Source organism: Empidonax traillii, unplaced genomic scaffold (genome assembly GCF_003031625.1).
Source record: "Empidonax traillii isolate 1590-97213 ecotype Southwest subspecies unplaced genomic scaffold, ASM303162v1 scaffold84:size2688230, whole genome shotgun sequence".
NCBI lineage: Eukaryota > Metazoa > Chordata > Aves > Passeriformes > Tyrannidae > Empidonax > Empidonax traillii.
Genome location: NW_020955277.1, coordinates 1,731,929 through 1,751,846, shown reverse-complemented (window position 1 = coordinate 1,751,846; position 19,918 = coordinate 1,731,929). Strand labels below are relative to the sequence as shown.

General features: G+C 44.1%; 1 protein-coding gene across 6 annotated transcripts; it reads left to right on the top strand.

Moving 5' to 3' along the window:
- The first annotated feature begins 657 nt into the window (after window positions 1-657).
- LOC114056174 (cystine/glutamate transporter-like) lies at window positions 658-19,533 on the top strand. Of its 6 annotated transcripts, none has more exons than XM_027881171.1 (14): window positions 658-818; window positions 3,395-3,499; window positions 5,418-5,682; window positions 7,669-7,795; window positions 8,551-8,666; window positions 9,361-9,486; window positions 11,928-12,027; window positions 12,110-12,154; window positions 12,340-12,463; window positions 12,750-12,853; window positions 14,780-14,876; window positions 15,749-15,898; window positions 18,191-18,365; window positions 18,983-19,533. In XM_027881171.1, exons 3-14 carry the CDS (start codon window positions 5,490-5,492, stop codon window positions 19,045-19,047), a joined length of 1,422 nt encoding a protein of 473 aa, XP_027736972.1. In that variant the 5' UTR covers window positions 658-818; window positions 3,395-3,499; window positions 5,418-5,489; the 3' UTR covers window positions 19,048-19,533. The 6 variants fall into 6 exon arrangements, 5 of the variants coding, with proteins under 5 accessions (XP_027736972.1, XP_027736971.1, XP_027736969.1 ...); XM_027881170.1 differs by having other exon boundaries at window positions 3,395-3,576; XM_027881168.1 differs by having other exon boundaries at window positions 3,395-5,682.
- The last annotated feature ends 385 nt before the right edge of the window (window positions 19,534-19,918 follow it).

The window sequence follows — 19,918 nt, the reverse complement described above, 5'->3', positions numbered from 1 at the left end:
GGCATTTTCCCCCATTCAGGAAACGTGTCTTGTTCTTGGAGAATATTTATGGAGAGGCTTTGAGATTAGTCTGCCACTCTAAAGCACTGGGTGGTTCTGGATGATGGTGCCATTGGCCTGTCACTGATGGGAATACTGGTCTTGATAAAGACCCCCACCATAGCAATTCCACAGAGAGACAGTCCTAGGGATAAGTAACAGCTCCCCACACAACAGCTTGAAGCTGTTGAACTTGTTTTTGCTAGGTCACAAAGCAGTGGCTAGGAAGCAGTGTCTTTTAGAGCCCTCAGCCAAGGCAGGAGGTAGAACAAAGACCTGGTTCATGGAGGAATTTTCCCTGCGGGATCTAGAGCTGTTTAGCATTGGCACTGCCCGGCTCCAGACCAAAGGCAGATAAACCCTTAGACTTCAGCACCGATGCAGTGCCATAAACTGTTGAAATGAGGGGGGATATTGCTCTATTATGGGATTTTTTTTTTTTAATTTGAAGCGCTTGAGAAGAATTCTCATTTGGGAAAATTTTGGCTGTACTTTGCTACAGCATTAACTTCTCTGTTGGGTGTCTTCTGCTAGAAATGTTTAGATTTATTTTTGTTTGTGTTCTGTCTTACGCAGCTAAGAAAACAGTCTCAAATAGGACAAATTGTCTTGTTCCAGGGAGGAGGTCTGATCTGGAGAGTGAAAACAGCTTGCTACTTGGAGAGCCATCCACAAAAGAACAAACCTCTAAGGACAGTTCCCTGCACTGTGCCCCACAAGAGATACTGTGGAGCCAAGATGATTGCCTCAGGAAGCACCACTACGTGAGACAGTATCTTGTTAAGTGGCTTTTTTTTTTTTTTTTTTTGTCCCTTGGATTCGTGTGTTCCAGTGCCTGGTCCTCTGGGTGTTGCTGCTTTGGGTCTGATAGTCTGGGAGGCAAGTGCCTTGGGTATTCCCTTCTGCTGCTTGTAAGAAAGGGAAACGTATGGATGTTAGCTCATTTCACAGGGATGCTGGTACACCTTCCTGATAGTCTTTAATAGTTATTGTTGTAGAAGAATACTTGAATCTATTTTAATCACTTGTGCATCTCTCCCGTATTTGTGTTTTGCGTGTCACTGGCAACATGTGAGGGCCAATATTCCTGCACAACAGTAATGGGAAATTAGTTCTAGATACATAGAAGTACAAGTTCCATGTGGCATTTGAATGGAGAGTTATACTTGAATGCTTAGAAAAGTGAGATGACACTTATATGATCTGTACATCTTGTGAGACTGAAATGGAATATTATGGAAAATTAATTATAATATTAATTATTAATAATATAATAATATAATTGACATATTATTGTTAAAACATCTTCTTTTGAAGTGTCTGCTTTGGCAGACTGGTCATAATGAACAACTTTAAACTTGTCGTAGAATATAAATCCTGGTAGGAAGGAACCCTGAAAGCAACAGCAATTTAACTGCTTGAAAGCCAGACTAGGTTTAGTCTAATTTCTAGCCAAAGGGGTAAAGTGTGGATTCAACACTTTCAGGTTCTCAATTAAAAGGTCATCCTCATATCATCAAAAGGTCCAGACTCACCATATCATTGGCCTCCTCTCCTGAAAAAGTCACTCTTGTCTGAAGGACAACTGGAAATGCCTGAATGAGATGATAAACGTGGTGTCACCTGAGCCAAGAGCCATTTTAAAGTCAAGGCAAAAAAAAAAAAAAAAAAAGTCATTAAGGCAGAAATGTTAGGAAATAGTAGTTGCTTGATAGACAACTCATAAGACTATATTTGTGAAACTCTGTAGAAAGAGAAGCCGATGGAAACTATTTTTACATTGACACCTAAGGCAATTGCATGGATTTATTACTACATCTGGGGTTGTGAGCCTGAGTCTGATTTATTACCTACTGTCCCTTTCAGTTTCTTATCCAGGGTGGCAAACCAGCTGTAGAAAGCTGAAAAGCAGTAGAGCTGCATGTCTTGTCCTTTCAGCATGTTTCTTGTGTTCATTTTGGTCTGTAAACAAACATCTCTCAGGTCTCCTAAATAGATTTTCTGATTGAGTTCCCAGAACAGACCACCACCAGCCTCATTAAAGCTTATTTATGCTACTTTCATGCATGAATAAAAAGCTTCCATTCACTGCTGATTTTATTTAGTTAGATCCTGTGCCTTGTGGTGGACATTGAATTGGAGTGACATTTTTGGCACACAAAAAAAAATAAAAATAGGGGGACTGCGAGGAACCGTTTGACGCCTGTATCTTTTGCAGTGTGAAAAGGAAGGGGTTAACCTGTTCTTGGCTGTGTGGTATTGATTGAGGCCCACACAAAGAAAACAGCTGTAACTAGTTAGGAGTATTCCCTAGTAGCTAGGGTGTTTTTTGGGGAGATAGGTCATTGAAGTGGAATTCTGGAGGTACAATCTGTTTCCTAGGGATGCCACCCGCTTTCTGTGTGATAGGAGGAGGAAGGTCACTGGTTGCTCTAGGTCTCAGCTCCCCAGCTGAGAATGATGCTGTCTCCCTCCTCTGCTTTTTCCAACTTGCTTGTTTATCTCACTAGCTTTTCAGCAGAGTAACATCTACTCTCCCTCTGTGCTGACCACAGTGGGTCCTGCTCTCTGCTGGGGCTTCTAGACAAATAACAGACATGATTTTCTCTTTATGCCTGTCTTCTCCATCTCCGTCCATGCTGCAGTGCCTGTGAGGTAAGATTAACAGCTAAAAACACCAAACCAGCAGTAAAGTTAGTATAAACGAAGAACAAGGGAGTAAAGATCCAGTACCTGTGATAAGTTGTGAAATAGGTTTGAGCTACGTTTTTCTCCAGCCCTGCAGACTGATCATCTGTCTCATGCAAAGGTACCCCGCACTGGGACAAGAAGGATTTGAACCTGTCTCTTAAGTCAAAGGGGGGAACAAAGAGCAGCTTTGCCTATTTCCTTTGTGCCAAGCACATTGTGAATATTCTTAAGCATTGCCACAAGGATTAACATCTCTGCATTTTAATGTGCCTGGTGTTGGAATGTAGCTGGAAAGCAGAGCAGGCAGGAATGGTCTCTCCAGGCGGTAGCCTCTGCTAGGTGACTCTTTGAAGTCTTATTCAATAGCTTTCTGTTACTTTTTTTATTTTTTTTCCTTTTACCCCTTTTTTTCCTCTTCCTTCAACAGCTTCTGGAACAAATTCTGATAGATTTCATGTTTCTCAGATTTACTGGATTGGACTGTTTTATCTCCAAATACTTTTGCATGGCAATGGTATTAAAAACAAACACAAAACAAAACAAAAACCCCATGTGGACAGAAGTACGGAGTTTGATGTTTACTTTGGATCATTAACCTGGTCTGTAAATTTGATTTGATCTCTCCTTTTTTTGTTCCTGCCCTCCTCTCTCTGTGTAATTTCAGAGCCTGCAAAGAGACGCTATCTTTTGCTGCTTCGGGATCCCAGCAAGAAATGGGAGTCTGATGGATTGTAAATGCACCTGCTTGGTTTAAAGCCCAGCCAAACAGATAAGTGCCCTTTTAATTATCTCAGAACAGTGTTTTAGGCACAGCTGTGCACAGCATCTCTCTTCAGTTTCGATTCGGTGAGCCTCTGTATTTCACCCCTGCAAATGAATGCTGTGTGGTTCTCATTTTGGCTGAGAAATACCAGATGATATTGGTATTTCACGTTACGATAATTAATTGGTGTCTGAGAGAACTGCAGCTGAGGGGTTGGGAAGCTCCTCCAGAACCACTGTCTCCAGCAGCCCTGTGAGGTTTTGGGACTCTGAGGAGCAGTTCTGTGGGACCAGACAACACTGATGTGACCCATCTGAGCCTAAAGGGTCCTCCGGGACTCATTAGAGGTTTAATAACTGAACTTGGCTGGTTTGATCGAGAAGATGCGTGTGCAGGCTTGGCATGATCTCAGAGAAACCAGCTCATGCTGCTGGCAGGAGAGAGGGCTTTCTGCATGTGCTAGGCATATGTGTGCAGAGAAAGTGATAACCCCCACTTCCTCCTGCCGGTTTCCAGGTGGGAAAATAGCTGGGGATGGGGGAGAAAAGCCCTTGGTTACACTGAGTTTACACAGGGCATGCAAATAAGTATTGTGGGCGACTGGTAACAAGAATTGTCCCCCTCAGAGTTATGGGGACATTTATATCTCTAAGTGGAAAATACAGAATATCAAGAAAGCAATTTCTGACTGCTTAAATCGGCTTCTATAGGTGACCACTGTCTCCTCACAGACACACCACTGCAATTATTAAATAATTCAAGAAATCCATAAAATAGAGTCTCATGTACAGTGTAACTTTGTTGTAGTATACAGACATGTAGCTGGGGCATATATATATATATATGTATATATAATTTATATATATTTGCAATTTACTGCATTAGAATAATGAAAAAAAAGCACTGCAGCTGAGCATTGGTGGGGATGTGTGCAGATTATCTATTCCAGACTCGCCTTGCCTGCTCTACCAGGGATAATTAGCAGTGTAAAGTATCTACCTTGCTGTTACAAAAACTACAGACAGGTTTGCTGCAGCAAATTGGACTGTAGTAACTGATCTGAATTCGCCTTACCTACCTAGAGCAAAAGGTGAGTTTCTTGGTGAAGGTGCCAGCCTAGGACTGAGAGAGATGGGAGAGACAAGGCAGGGAGATGGGAGGTTGCTGCACTGGGAGAGAACTAGATCTGGGTCAACTCATGTGATCCCTGAAGTGTCTGAAGTTCCCTCTTTTCTAGGAAAAACTTCACTGCTTCTATTACCAAGAAAGTTTTTATATTAACAGAAGAAATGACACATCTGATAGTAATGGCTATGCTCTGCTTTACAATTGTGGACAGTGCTTACTTCTGACTCTTCAATACTTTGATAGCAAAAAGGCTTGACACCATATTAAGAAACACTGATAAAATGAAACTCTAGTGAGAAAAAACAAGGCTTGTTTATTTAGGAAGGGTGGATAGAAAGCAAAAAAGGTTAAATCATCTGTGCACACCAACTAATACAGCTTAATGTTTTTTAAACTCAGAGATCCTCAAGGTCTTGATTGTTAGGTTTGCAACTTTAAATCTGTTTTCTGCTGGCCAGCTGAAAGCAATGTGCCCCCAAATTAGGTCCCTTTAAATTAACCTTAACCTGGCCAGTTTCAGTTTGGGCATCAAAGTCAAATTTGGAAATCATACCCTGAAATGTGGCACGCAACATGTAATGCTCTGTGCTGCTTGACAGAAGAGAAAGAAAACACTAAGTGCCTCTTGGGAGCTGTGCTGATGTGAGAGATGATACCACTTGCGTTCTATGCACTTGTGTTTGTTTGATGCATCCTGCAGTTGCGGAGAACAGATTCAACGGATCTTGACAGGTTTCTGAAAAAAAATCTTGTCCAGAAAAGAAGATCCTCGAATCCCTGACTCTTTGTCTTACAGGTGAGCCTTGAGGACACTTGAGAGACTGTAGCTCCTGAATTCATGACCTTCCCCTGCAATTAGAAGAAAACCATGGGGAAAGACAAGAATGAAGAGGCCATTTTTCTGAGGAAAAAGATAACTTTGCTGAGGGCTTTCTCTCTCCTCATCGGCAGCATGGTTGGCAGCGGCATCTTTATCTCCCCAAAAGGAGTACTGAAAAACTCTGGCACTGTGGGTTTCTCCCTGGTTGTCTGGTTCGCCTGTGGGGTCCTCTCAATGTTTGGTGAGTGGGGAGCTTTGTCAGCCTTTACTTAAGCACCTGGGAGGTGAGGAGAGCCTGCACATTTTCATGTATACAAATTTGGAGGACGAATAAACTCAAAATTCTTGATTCCTACTGCAATAGAAACAAAGATTTAACAAGCCAGAGGGTGATTACTAGTGGTCTTTAGTTCAAATGATTCCCCTGAGGTGATTGACAGAATTCCAGCACTTACTGTCTGTGAATATCAATTCACCTTCGAGTCCAAGGCAGAGGAGTGACAGTGACTGCAGGTGGTGTCTCAGCCTGGGGGAGAATGAGGGGACTCGTTTTATAAGGTGGAAGGGAGATGTAGGCACCTAAAAGGGAATGGAAGAGCTGTGCTGTGCTTTTCATAGACACTGTGAGAAGGGCGAGAAGGGGCAGTCTCCATATGCCACGTGGGATGCCCTTTCTGTTGGAGAGGATAGCGAAGCACTAGAGCAGAGTGCCTGGGGAGCTACAGAGCATCCACCAGCTGGGGGTGGGTGTCTGTGTGTCTATCAGAGATGGTGTGGGTATGTCTGATCCTGCCTTGGGACAGGAGATGGAGCAGATCAGTTCAGCCCCACTTTCTGTGCAGTACCCTTGGCTTGTTTTCTGGCATTTAATACTTGTCTTTTTTCATAAAGGGCTGTCTTTGTGATGACAGTTTCATTTTAGTTCTTCTGAAATAATATAGCTCCTAAAGTTACAATGGATAAAACACATGGCTTGTGGTTTCTTTCATTAACTGCCTAAAATCACCGTCTCAGAAACTCTCTAAAGGTGATAATAGTACAATTGCAAGATCTCAGCCCAAGAGAGAGAGATCTGATGCTTATTACATGGGTGACTTTAACATTCTTCTTCTGCTGTAACTTAGGAAAAAAAAAAAAAAAAACAAAACAAGAAAGGGGAAATACTCCATGTGAAAAAAAACACTGACACCATGACATGTACATGCAAGTTTAGAAAACTAGACATTCAGTTGTTAATATGGCAACAGGAGTGGTTCTTGCTCTTAGTGTATGTACAATATTTCCCGTTGCAGCCTATGTGTGGTTGGTGATTGATACACTTTTACCTGAAGAAAATCTTACGATATCATGTGAGCATGGTGTTTCTTTTAACCAAGCAGAGCAGTAAATGACACTGTGTGTGCTAATCACGCAGCCCAAGCTCTGCACTTGTAAAGGTTTTTCTCTCCTTTGCATCCCTTGATAGACTCTGCTGGAAGAGCCTTGGGAACCTCTTTATTAAGCTATTGTATTTTGTAGCTGAATTTGTTGGGTTTTTATTTCCCTTTTATCAGCTTGATGACCTCCCCTGATCATTTCTCTGACATTCCTTTGCAGTATGTTAGAAAGGCTTGCTGTCTTTTACGCTTTTTTTTTTTTCTTTCAAGTGGGGCATTGCAAGTCCCATTGCATGAGTTCAGCAAAGCACTTAAATGCATCCTTGAAGCACATAAAGGGACCCACTGGAAAAAATGAGACAAGCTGTCTGCCTACATTCTATGCTTCTCATGGGGATTCTGCACAAATTTCCCAACAGAGAGGCAGGAAAAACTGAGGTTGCCGACACTGGCATGACATGAATATGGCATGATTGCCACAGGACTTGGAGGCATGGCCATATCACCACCAGGTTCCTGCACTCTCCTTCCACGGCCACCTGAGCTGGCTGATGAAGTGGACAGCACAGTTAGAGCTGCTCCTACTTCACAGGGTCACATCCCACAGTAGAGTCGTGCTCAATGAAGAGAGGTGTTTTAGGATTTCTTTTGATGAGAAGAGGATTAATAATTTACCTTAAGAAAATCCAACATAGGCAGGGCTTAAGACTTGTACTTCTTCCTCTAATTTACTACTAACTTTAATTTACTACCAACTTTAAATGTATTCGTTCAATCCCTGAAAAGTCACACAGAAAAGGGAAAATCCATGGGATGATTTACTTGAGACACTTTTACCTCAACTTCTCCAGGTGCCTTGTGTTATGCAGAGCTTGGAACAAGAATCACCAAGTCTGGAGGGCATTACATCTACATTTTGGAGACACTAGGGCCTCTGCCAAGCTTCTTATTCCTGTGGGCAGAGTTTTTTGCTATCAGGTAAGAGATTTTGCTTGTTCGTCTTTTTCTGGATGCAGTGACAATTTGAAAAAATAAAAGTTATGGTGCCAGGTAACAGTCCAGGCAGTTTGTAAAGGAAAGAGTAGAAACAAATGGAACAATTTCTGAAGAGTTTTCAGTGATAAAAAGAAGGCATAATGAGTAAACAGTTACACATGTTCAATATATTTTGTGCTTGAAGAACATCTCTTTTCCCCTGGCAGCTGGTTTCCCCCAAGGGCCATGGTATTTTTCAGAGACTGACAATAGATGCCAGATCTATTTCAGACCTTCTGTTTTCATTGTGAAACTTTTTTGGTTTCTCCAGATTGGGAAAGTGGAGACAACTTTCTGGCTCGGCCCCAAGTGAAATAATTTAGAACATTGCGAATGACTTCTTTTTTTAACAGTAAAAAGGAAGTCCTCACTTCTCAATAACCTGTGTCCTTCGTGTAAGCTGAGATGATGCAGGACATATGAACCACACCACATTGCTCAGCATGATTAATCTCGACTTTTGCTTTCAAGTTGGGAATTAATCTTTTTGAAGCATGTGGTTTTTAACCCATTTATTGAGGAAAAAACCATGAAAAAGGCTCTGGGAATTCACCATCTGCATGGGTGAGCAAGATTAAGCCAGATGGGGAAACTTGCCCCCCTTCCCGAGTTTTGTGCAGTTTTACCTCATGCCGTTTTTTGGCCGTCCCCAGACCAGTTTGTTCTCAGTTCCCTCCCCCACTCCCACCCTTCTCCAGGCCTGCCAACAGTGCTGTGGTTTCCTTGGCATTTGGACGGTACATGCTGGAGCCATTCTTTGCCCCCTGCGCAGCCCCTGTCCCTGCAGTGAAGCTCGTGTCTCTCCTGGGGTACTGTAAGTACTAACATTTATGGGACTGTCAGTCCTGGAGCCTCTCTGCCCCAGACCAGGGACACTTAAGGGGAGTTTATCTTCTAGAATAATGGTGGAATCTGGGTCCCGTGTTACCTCCTTGGCTACACAAAACTTTCTGATCCAAGGTTGTTGATGGTTTTGTGCCATTGTATTCTCCGGGAAGGGGAATGGGCCCCCCAGTTGAGCAGCTGGAGCCTTAAGTCAGGGGGATTTTGCCAGATATGGGAGCAGAGACTCTTCATGTATAGCTGTGCAAATGCCACATGGATAGAGGGTGTAAGGCTCAAGGTTTTGAACTCCTTGCCTGGTGCATCCAGCCTGTGACCCTGTCCTGCCTGCTGTGGACCGCTGTGTGCTGGCACAGGCACTGCTGTGCAGTGCATCTACAGAGATGTCCCAGCAGTCTTGCACCTTTCCCTGAGGCAGGTGTGGATCGCCTGGCAGGAATCAGGCTCCTGGTCTCTTTTAGGAGCATAACTCAGCTTGCCCTTCAAATGCTGTACACTAGGCCACACCTGTGATGTTTTCTGACATCTCTCACCCTGAGCACCCTCTTTAAGGCATAAAGATGCAGCCTTGTTCCCGGCATCCCTAGAGCAGAGAGCGCCTTTGTAATTTTTCCTGTGTGTGTCAGACATGGGCTACAGCTGTAGCAGTGTGTTCTTCTCTCCAGACATGGTCCTCACCCTCAATTCCTGGAGTGTCACCTGGAGCGCCCGGCTGCAGACAGCTCTCTCCGTTGTTAAACTCCTGGCTCTTGCACTCATCATCGTGCCAGGGATGATGCTGCTGGCTCAGGGTAGGTGTTGCTGCTGCATGGCTGAGGGAGGGTGCTCGATGTGCCTGCCTGTTACAGCTTTTATCAATCCCAAGTGACAAGTGTGGTGCTCATTTAGCTGGCAGGAGCTTTCTCTGTCGATGTGCTGGACATGAATTATCTGGGAGATAATCTGAGGCCCGTGTAGTTGTCACTAAGCTACATCATAGCACTGAGCTGATGCACCTGGCTTGGTGGTGCTTTCTCCAAAACTGAGAGGGTCTTAGTGCCTGTGGCTGTATGATCCTACCCAGGGTCATACAGGCACCTTGCTCTGCAGATGGTCTTTCTTTGGAGTCAGACTTGCCTGTTCTCAGCTCAAAATCTTTCCAAAGCACAAATTTGATGGACATTAGGGATGTGTGACAGCATCCCATGGTGACCTGAGCCAGGTACAGCTGTGCAATGAGTTACCACTCCTCAGCTGAACCCCGGTAATGGCATGTCTAACCTTTCTGTGGCTTATGCTGATGTTTTTTTCCCTCCAAATCCAGACGGGCAGTAATTAAGGGAATTCACAATGGAATCCTGCAGGCTTGCATGCTGACATCCAGAGTGGGGGCTAAAAAACCCTACCAGTGGTATCTTCTGGGAATGATACAAGAGTACTGGCTTTAATCCAAGCCTTAGTTTATAGAAAAACCCAAGTCATTCCCACTCAAGGGAAGAAGCTTGCTTCCTCTTCATGCTGTTACCTTCCTCTGCGAAGAAAACACCACAGGCAGTGGGCTCCATGTTCATGTTTCTTTCTGATGTCTGGAGTGGCTCCTTTGAACATGCAAAGATCCCCCCAGGCTGGCAGTGCTTCTGAACTGAAGGACTGCCCTGCAGCTAGAAATCCCAAGCCATTATTATTAGGAATGCCTTCAAACAACAATCTGGAGCCCTGGCATCAGTCCTCCAGTGGGGAGGATAAGTGCTAGTGACATCTGGAGGGAGAATTCACCAAGAGACCCCAGTATGACAGGTTGTATTTAATGTGACTCACAAGGGACTGTAAATCACTTATTAATGCAGTGCAGGCAGTAAATCTGTTTTATGCACCATGACTTATCAGCCATCATTTCAGAACATAAAAAGTGTACCCCAACAGGCCCACTCCTACATTTTGGGTTATTTTGTTTCAAATCTATTTTCATTTGGACTTCGTTTCTTTTGTGCTTAAAAATTAAAAATCAGTTTTGTCCTTTTAATTTGGTTTACCTAATTCCCCTGCCTTGTTCTGCCTTTTTTTTTTTTTTTCCACTTTTATCCTTTCCTCTGCCGTTATCTTCTCTTTGGTTCAGGTTTGTTTTAGAGACTTGCTGGACCAGCATTACAAACCAAAATGTTCAAATCTCGTCACTGAACTCCTTGCAGAAGCATCTCCCTAGAAGAGGCCTAACTTTTTCCAAATGCTCCATGCCATTTCATCCCTTTCCTGATGAAATCCAACTAGACAAGCTTCACATCTCTTACTTTTGAAGAGACTTTAGTATGGAAAACTGAATATAGATGTGGAACCATACCTTGAGCCAACCAGATTTGAAAATGCTGGAAATGCAACTATTTTTAACTATGTTTGAATGAGAGGCCATTAGGCATTTATCTTTTCCCTATTTTTTTTGTTTGTTTTTGGTTTTGTTTTTTTTGGAGTAAGAGAATCCTGACTTTAGGGGGTTTTTTTGTTATGTTTTGTTTTGTTATTTCACAAGCACAGAACTTGTAGGAAAACTGAGGGAGCTGGAAAAACATATTTTCTATTTGAGCCACCTCTAGTTTTTAAATTTATTTGCTTTTCCCTCTGTGTCCTCCTGCGGGCAAGCAGTGATGGCTGGCAGGGGTGGTGGGCAGGGAACCTGCCTGGATGGGGGGCCAGGCTGGCAGTCCCTGCTCCTGTTCCCTCCTCCACCCTGGTTCCCATGCTCTGGCCAGTGCAGGGCTGGGGTCAGCACTCCAGCAGCGGGAACAGGAGGGAACACAGTGAGAGCCGAGTTTGCCGCCTCGCTGGCTGCACCACATCAAAGAGGAGTGTGTGTCCAGCTGCTTAGGGGGCTGGGGAAGGAAGATGGGGGTCAACCCAGAAAATTAATTTTGTGCCTGAAGAAAGGGCAGGACTACGTGAGTCCTCTCCTCTCCACTATCTCCTGTTCCCATAGCAGGCTCTGTTGGAAACAACCATCTGTCACTGTTGCTCTTCTTGAAACGTCTCCTGTAGCTGGACACAGGATAGATTTTTTTTCTGTTACTGTGGGGAAGTAAATGTGTCAGCAACAGCACTGCAAATTAAAGCAATGAAATTAATCTGAATACTTGGCTCCGAGGAAGTCACAAACACTCTTCCCAGGTCTGGATAAGAGGTACAAGGGGATGTTATCCCATAGGGAAGGAAACCTGTCTGTGACATTTCCCTGCTCCATGTCCATTGTTTATCTCCTCTGCAGGCCACACTGAAAACTTCCAGGATGCTTTTGACAGAGAGTCACTGGTTTTGGATAAGCTCCCCCTTGCTTTTTACGCAGGCATGTTCGCATATTCAGGCTGGTAGGTGGAATGGGAGGGCGCTTTGTGGGCTGCAGACAGGTGCCCTCAGCATGACTCAAACAGACTCCCTGTTTCTTCCCAGGTTTCAGGCCAGCTTTGTGCGCGAAGAGTTGGTCAGACCTGAACGGTAAGGCTGGGAAGAAGTCTTCTTAGGTTACCAGCTCCTGGTGTATCACACTTCCCCAAAAGCAGTATGGGAGGAATTAGTTTGTGGGCTCACCTAACCAATGCCAGTTACAGTCTGCAGTAATACTGTGCATGGCAAGGGATAGCAGCGTGTTCTTTGTGTGTCTGTCGTCCTCTTTCTTGTAGAAATATTCCCCTGGCTGTCATCATCTCCGTGATCACGGTAATTGTGGGGTACATGCTCACCAATGTCTCCTATTACACAGTCCTGGGAACACAAGATGTTCTGGCTTCTCCTGCTGTGGCTGTGGTGAGTTTTTCTCCTACTCTTATCTCTTCAGTGTGGTCAGCTTATGCTGTGATCATGGCAAGACTTTCAGAGGTAGTTTTCCTGTAAAGTATTTTGTTGCTTTGTAATTTCTCTGAATTACTGGGCAACAGTAACTTCTTCTAGTCTTGTCTAAAAGATAAGGAAAAATAGCCTGCAGGTGACAGTAGAAAAAGTGAGATTTAGCAGTAGAGTTTTCTCTCTTTTGAACCTGATGTCTTCTAGAGATCACCACATGTTCCTGAAATCAGGCTTACTCTTCCTACAGAGCTTTGTGCAGCGAGCCTTCAAAAGCCTGATCTCTGTGGTCCCTGTCCTTGTCGCACTGTCCTGCTTTGGAACCATGAATGGAGGAATCTTCACATTTTCAAGGTCACATCCCTACACATTTATTATTCCTTTGGCTCACTGAATCAGAGGGAAGCACCAGCAACCTGTGCAACTCTCCATCCACCTAATGGCGTTTTAGACACTTTTGTGGGAAAAATAAGACTTTTGACTCTCACATTGTCGCCTACATGATGGTCCCTATTGGCTAAGATTCTATTCTTTCTATTTGTGGCCAGGCCTAGACTTTGCCATCTAGGTTTGGTCACTAACAAAGATTTTTATCTTCTCCCCCTACCCTTCAGGTTAAATCCCCAGTTTAAAGTGAAATGTCAATGTTCCTGGTGAACTAGGAGCTTTGTTGATGTTGGCAGCTGCTCAGTGAGACCTAGCTCTTCTTTCACTGGGTTCACCCAGCTGCACTGCTGCAGGGCACAGGGTCCCTCTGTTATGAGGATCTCTGCCCAAAGGCAAACTCTCCCTTGAGGACTTTGAGGTCAGTGAAATGTTATTGGGATGGGCTATTCCTAAAACAATAGTTGATGTTCAAAAAGTCTTGTTGTAGCAATAAGAAAAGCTTTGTTCCATGGAAAAATTAACTTGCCAGCTTCATTGTCTACCACACTCTGTATCCTTATGGGACCCTTGAGGTTGGAGAGGAGGACAGAGCTCACAGAGAAGTAAGTTGTGCTGGTTCTGAGGAACTGAGAGAACTCTCTGGACCAGGTTCTGTTTCACAGCTTTGATTGCAAAAGGAAAAGTGAGTCTAAATGAAAGGAATGTTTCATAGCATGAAAGATAATGAGGTATTTGATCCACTATCTGAAGTCCTGTATTAAATACAGGTGTGGAGAATCCTCCCTGTTAGTTCCTCTAGATAGTGGTTTTTGAGGACAAGAAGTCTCCAGACAGCATAGAGGTTCTTCATGTTCCCTATCTCCTTTCTGTCCCCCATCCTGGCATCATTAACATAATCACTGCAGAAAGTGCATATAAACATCCATGGGGCCTCCCTGGCTGCCTGCTAGCCACACCCCTGCAAAGCCACAGAGACAGCAATAAAACCAGTTGTACACTCATGCCCCAGCTGCTCTGGGCCCTGCTCCAGCCCAGCTGATGCTCTGGCATGGTTTGCTTGTGGATATTAAATTTATAAAATTGGATGCAATTGCCTTCTCCCTAATTGCCCTTTCATGAGTCAAAGGAGGCATGGAGGCAAGGAGCTCTACGCTCTCATTTTGTAGCTGGTCTTGTGTGTAGCTGGCCTCTTGGCAGTATGACAAAATATATGTTTTCCAACAGCTGACCTGAGGATTGAAAATCCTCTATTATTTGAGGAAATTGCACTTCATTTTTTTTATATGCATTATATATACATATATAAATATAGGCATCAAGACCGACAATCCTCTTTCATAAACTCAACAGCTTCTCTTATAAAGGACTGAAAGTTGTGATCCCTCCGCTTCCTTTACATTGAAAAGACTAACCCCTTTTCTTATGGTAAGAGACCTTCTTGCTCCTGTTTCCAGCCTGAATTTGCTCATGGTCTATTTGGACTTGCTCAAAGGTCTCTGCTAATGAGACACCTAAGGGGACTCTGCCAGTAGACCTGATGGTGGGCTGTGCTCTGTGTTGAACTAACTGGCTGTGGGAGAGCTATGGAAACTCAACACTGGGTTTTTCTTCCAAATGCCCCCAAAGTGGAGCTCTGAGCAACCTGGTCTAGTGGAAGGTTTCCCTGTCTATGACAAGGTGGTTGAAACTAGATGATTCCTAAGGTCTCTTCCAACTCAGACCATTCTATGATTCTCTGAAAGTGCAGCTAAAGGCAGAACTGTGGCCTTGACTAGGAGACCTGGGCTGGGTTAGTGAGTGGGTGCCCTGTGGTCTCAGGTTGGTTCAGTGACTGATTTAATTTCTAGTCTAGATGTAGGATGCTAATGTGTAGGGCTCCCTGTCTTTTCCTAGGACTCTGTTTGTGGCTTCCAGGGAAGGACAGTGGCCTCCTCTCTTCTCCATGATCCACATTCGAAAGCATACACCCCTCCCTGCTGTCATGTTAATGGTAAGGAGATCTGGCTGTGTGGACATGCTCTGTTCTTGCAGTCTTGGCTTTCCTGCAAAGACTGGACAAGCTGAGGAATTTTAAAGGTTGTTGAGACATTAATTCAGCCTCTGAAAAATAAAGAAGACATGATACAGGAAATGGCTGCAAAGTATTACATCTCCTTGAGCCAGCAGTGCCATAAATATCCAAATACACTACTTTTAAGTCTCTACCTTATAACCTTGGACACCTTTTTTAAAAGTGCTCTCCCTACCACCTACCACAGTTGCTGCTCATTGTTGTCCTATGAGAGTACCAATAAGCTTTGGCTTTTTGGAAAATGAAAATTCCCAAATGAGCATTTGCAGAGATGGTATCCTTTTTAGTGGTGTTTTGTTTGTTGGGGTTTTTGTGTGGTTTTTTGTTTGTTTGTTTGTTTTTTGTTTTGGGTTTTTTTTGGTTTGTGGTGTGGTTTTTTTTGCTTTTTTTTAATGGCAGTGGTCCAGCTACATCCTAACTGTGCTGCAGTGTCTCTTGTAGCTTGGCTGGCCTCTGAAAACTTAGCAACTGTCTTTGTAGGTAGCCCATGTACTGGCAGGCCTTTGGATCTTGCATGTTTTAATTACCCTGCCTTGGACATAAGGCATCAAAGATTTTGCTGGTCTTGAAAGAATTGCTCCTTTCTGTAGCACAACAGAAGAGTGTGTTTAGGCCTTTTGCCTTCAGTCTGTGACACTGTCTGTAAAGCTCTCTGACCTCTGAAATGTTGGGCCTGTGAAGTAGCTGCCTGGGGCTGCAGGGGGGCTTCAGGAGGTGATCCATATTACCCTTTCTAGTCTGAGGACCATAGCAAGGCTTTAATGACTGTGTTTCATCTTCACACTGCTCAGTTCCCTTTGGTCACTGCCATGGTGTGTGTTGGAGATATCTACCATCTACTGAACTTCTTCAGCTTTTCCCGATGGCTCTTCATAGGATTAGCCACCCTTGGGCTCATTGTCCATCGCCACCGTCACCCGGAGCTGCACAGCCCATTCAAGGTAATGCACACAGCAGGATGGAATGTGCAGGCTTGTCAAATCTCTCTTTTGTTTGCTAGTAATTACAGCATGACATGGTCATAGTTGCATTTAGGCTCTAAGGATCTCAATCCCTGATGCTCAGTAAAGGCCTGTGGAGAGCTCCTGTAGTTGGTTGATGTACCCAAACAGTCTGATGTGATAAATCCTGTAAAACCAGTTCTATGTGGTGTCACTAGCTGCATGTGTTAAAAGAACACTTACTCCAGGCGACAAAATTTCAGACTGGGAGCTGGGGGATGTAGAGAAAGCAGTTCCCACACTCATCTCTTGTGGGCTACAAGTAGGGACCCTTGCCTGGATTTTGTTTCAGGGGTAGGTAATTCTCAGCTCTAGCTGACAAAACAGAAGGTATTGGGCTTGGGGAAAAAAGAGTGGCCAGAGGGGTCCTGGGAGCAAACTTGACTCGAGGGGAATCATCTGCTGGCATAGAAATATCGTCTAGTATAAAGCAATGGCTCCCCTGGTGGCCCTTCTTAAGCTACTGGGTGCTGAGATCTTCCTCGTGTCGGCTGGAGTTGTTGCTGAGCAACTTTCTTACACTTGGGGCACATTTCTCCCAGCTGGATAATGTGTAGAAGGCATTTGGTCGGGGTGGTACTTGAGGCAGGCCCAGTTTGTTCCTGTCTCTGGAGACGCCTGCACGGTGCCTCCAGCCAGGCCTGGGGAGGAGAAGAGACCTCGAAGGCCACTGACAGTGGGCAAATGGTCAGCAAGAACCTTGGGGGACAGAAGCACTTCCCAGGGCTCCTCCTTGGGCTATGAGCATACTGATGGAAAGTTTGGGGTAATTTTTCTTCTTGCTCTTTGCTGTAAACAGCATGTTTAGCAAAGACCTTGAAGCTTCCTAGTTTGTTGTCTGGCTGCGCTCATGCATGCCTCCAGAACCAGACTTTAAATCAGTTTTTGCTTTTTCTTTCAAACCAAGCTTCTCAGGGCAGGTTTATTAGTGCTGATGGTTTCAGTTGCTGAGATTTTGCCCTGCTTTTTTTTAGACAAAGATTCAGAATTTAAACGGCTCCTAAATGCTGGTTAAGCAAGGGAGGGAAATACTGAGCTTTGGGTCAGTCGGGTTGTTTTCCGGCCCTCCTCTCTCTAGTTTTACAACGACTTGAAGCCCCAGCGCAGGTCTCTGCAAGAGGAAGAGCTGCGCTCAAGTGGCGCGGGCACATGCTGCGCTCTAGTGGCAGGACTCAGGCCGGCTCCTGCCGTGGGCCAGAGAACAAAACAGGACACACATGCGACTGTGCTGGTATTTATTCTCCCTATAGCATTTTGAGTTGAAAATGGTGAGAAAACACCGGTAAGAGGAAGAGGAAGTCCTCTCACTCGCCTCTCAAGCAAATATGCAGCACGGGTGCGTACCCATAGGAGAGGCTGGCAGGGAATGCTCTGGCTGGAAAGACAGCAGGAGCATGTAAGTGTGATGGCTGGATGGCTACCATATCCAGAGCAACTGATCTCTTCCACCTTGGCATGGTGAGCACCCAAAATAAGATCTTTATTACTGGAAAGAGATTGTCACCCTTGATGAGACCAGCAAGCTCCTCCATTCTGTCAACCATGGCAAGGAGGTATTTACTTGGCTGAGTTTGGATCCAGAGATGGAGAGGGTGTTTCACAGTTTTCTTATTTATCGTAGTCTTCTGATTTACTCTCTAAATAACCTGGATGAATTGGCTCATCCAGCAGGGTACAGCTAAAGTGCTGAGTACTGCTTTTGTCTTTTATCAGGGTGTCACTGAAGCTCATGTTCTTGGTGCAGGTACCATAGAGAGAGGGAGTCTGGCTTATCCTGTTTTAGTCACTGTAAGTCTTTGGCAGGCTGAAGGCAGATCAAAATATGTCCTGAGTTTTATAACTAAAGAACAGTTTGATTCAAAGTGTCACTTCTATCCTTGGCTTCAGATTCTCCACCAGCAGTTGCCCTAGGTGACAAGCAGATAAATGTGCATGCACAGGAGCAATGGGGCATAGGTGACTTCTCTGCTTGCTTGGTTTCCAGTTGCAAGAGAGGTTTATATTTTGATGCACATGAATATAGGAGGTATGCCCCTCACAGAGCACACTGGTCTCTGAATCTGCTATGATTGTTGGCAATCTGATTGTACAGAGGACTGTGCAGGACAGATACATGCTTCTTCTTATCTTCTTTAGATGGAGAAGTAAATATAGTGTGTACTGGCACATAGGGAGGCTGATTTGCTACAGCCATCAGTTTTGCCTGACAATCTTCTGTACTCTTTTCCCCAGGTTCCCCTGTTTGTTCCTGTCTCTTTTACCATCATCTGCCTCTTCACAGTGACAATGTCTTTCTACTCAGACCCTGTGAGCATTAGCATCGGATGCACCACGGTTTTAAGTGGTTTTCCAGTCTACTATGTCCTAATTCATAGGCAGATGTCAGACCGTTGCCGTAACCTGTTTTGTAAGTATGAGTTTGAGTACTGTGGACCTAAACACACTCAGGATGCTGGTTTGTTCCCAGGGCTCATCTCTAATGCAAATTGCTCCATGACCAACAGACTTCATGAAACCTAAATCATGACCCCTGGCACCCCTTCAGCACCTTTTGTAAGGCACAGCCTCCACAGCCAAATTTGTTTTAACAAAGACAGGGCTGAGATCTACCAACATGGGGAACTGAGAGGGTTGCTTTCACACCCCAGCCCTGGTTCCTACTAAACTTTATTGTATCTTTGAGATCACCTACTCTGGGTCAAATTTGTCTGAGACTGAGCAACAAGACCTAAAGTTAGGATGGAGACACTGACAGGCAGACACTGTAACCTCTTTTTATTAACAAATTTAATTGCTGAAAGGCCTAGGGGAGGACAGGCAGGAGAAGAAAGTGCTGCCTGAGGTCTGTCTGCCTGGGGAAGAGGCCAGGATGGTTAAGGCACAGATGTGGCCGTGTAAATGAAATACCTCTCTGCTCCATGCAGTGTCTAGTACAGATTTCCTTTGCATGTAGCTCCTATTTTCAGCCATATATCAGGATTTCCTCTGGACTAAGTTTCCTTCCTTTTTTTCCCACCCTTTCAGATTATCTTACACACAAACTACAGTTACTTCTGGAAGTTGTCCAACAAGAAATCAAGACTTATTGAGAAAACTGTCAGAACTCACAGGAGACAATAAAATCTACTTATTCCATTTCTGACACCTCTGATCCTTCCAAAAGCAGGCCATGCTTTTATTCTTTTAGTCGCTGCAAATGAGGATGAACCTGAGCCAAAACCTTGCTGCAAGTGTTCCTAAGCTTGCCAGTGGAGATTGGGATGCACGTGTCACATCTGCTTCTGTCCTTTTCTTTTTTCAGAAGAAAAAACTAGCTCTCTGAAATGAGCTTGCTTTGCCTACAGAGTGTCTTTGAAACCAAGATCCTAATTTTGCAGCCTAGCCCGGTCCTGAGTAAAATTGTATGTGGATACACACACAATATTTTATTTTCCTAACTTGGCAAATAGACAAAGGAAGCGTGTTGCAGTTCTTAGAGTCCGATACATGGAAGCCAAATGCAAGTTTCAAACTGAAGTGCTACAGTGCTGTGGACAAGCTTTATGAAGGGAAAGAGATGGGGAGAGCAAATTAGAGATAAGGCAGATGAATTGGAAAGGAGGAGGCAGGGAGATAAAATTTAATTTACTAGAAAGTAGAAATTCAGGTTAATAAGATATTTTAAAACCATTTAAAATTCAAATATTAACAAAGTAAAGTCAGACTGTTTTACTTTGATTATTCTATAAGCAGAATAAGTTTTTTTAACTTGGAAATTATCTTTCAACTTTGAATTTTATTTTTCTAAAATGACATTTTAAAATGTACAAACACATTAAACAAAACCAGCTGAATATCAGCTGGAATGTGGCAGAATAGATCCTGATCCCTCCCTCAACTTCCCAGCCTCACTGCTCTCCAGTGAAGTTGAAAATCCAAGATTTAGCCCAACTGCAGTGAAATACAATTTCTCCTGTAGTT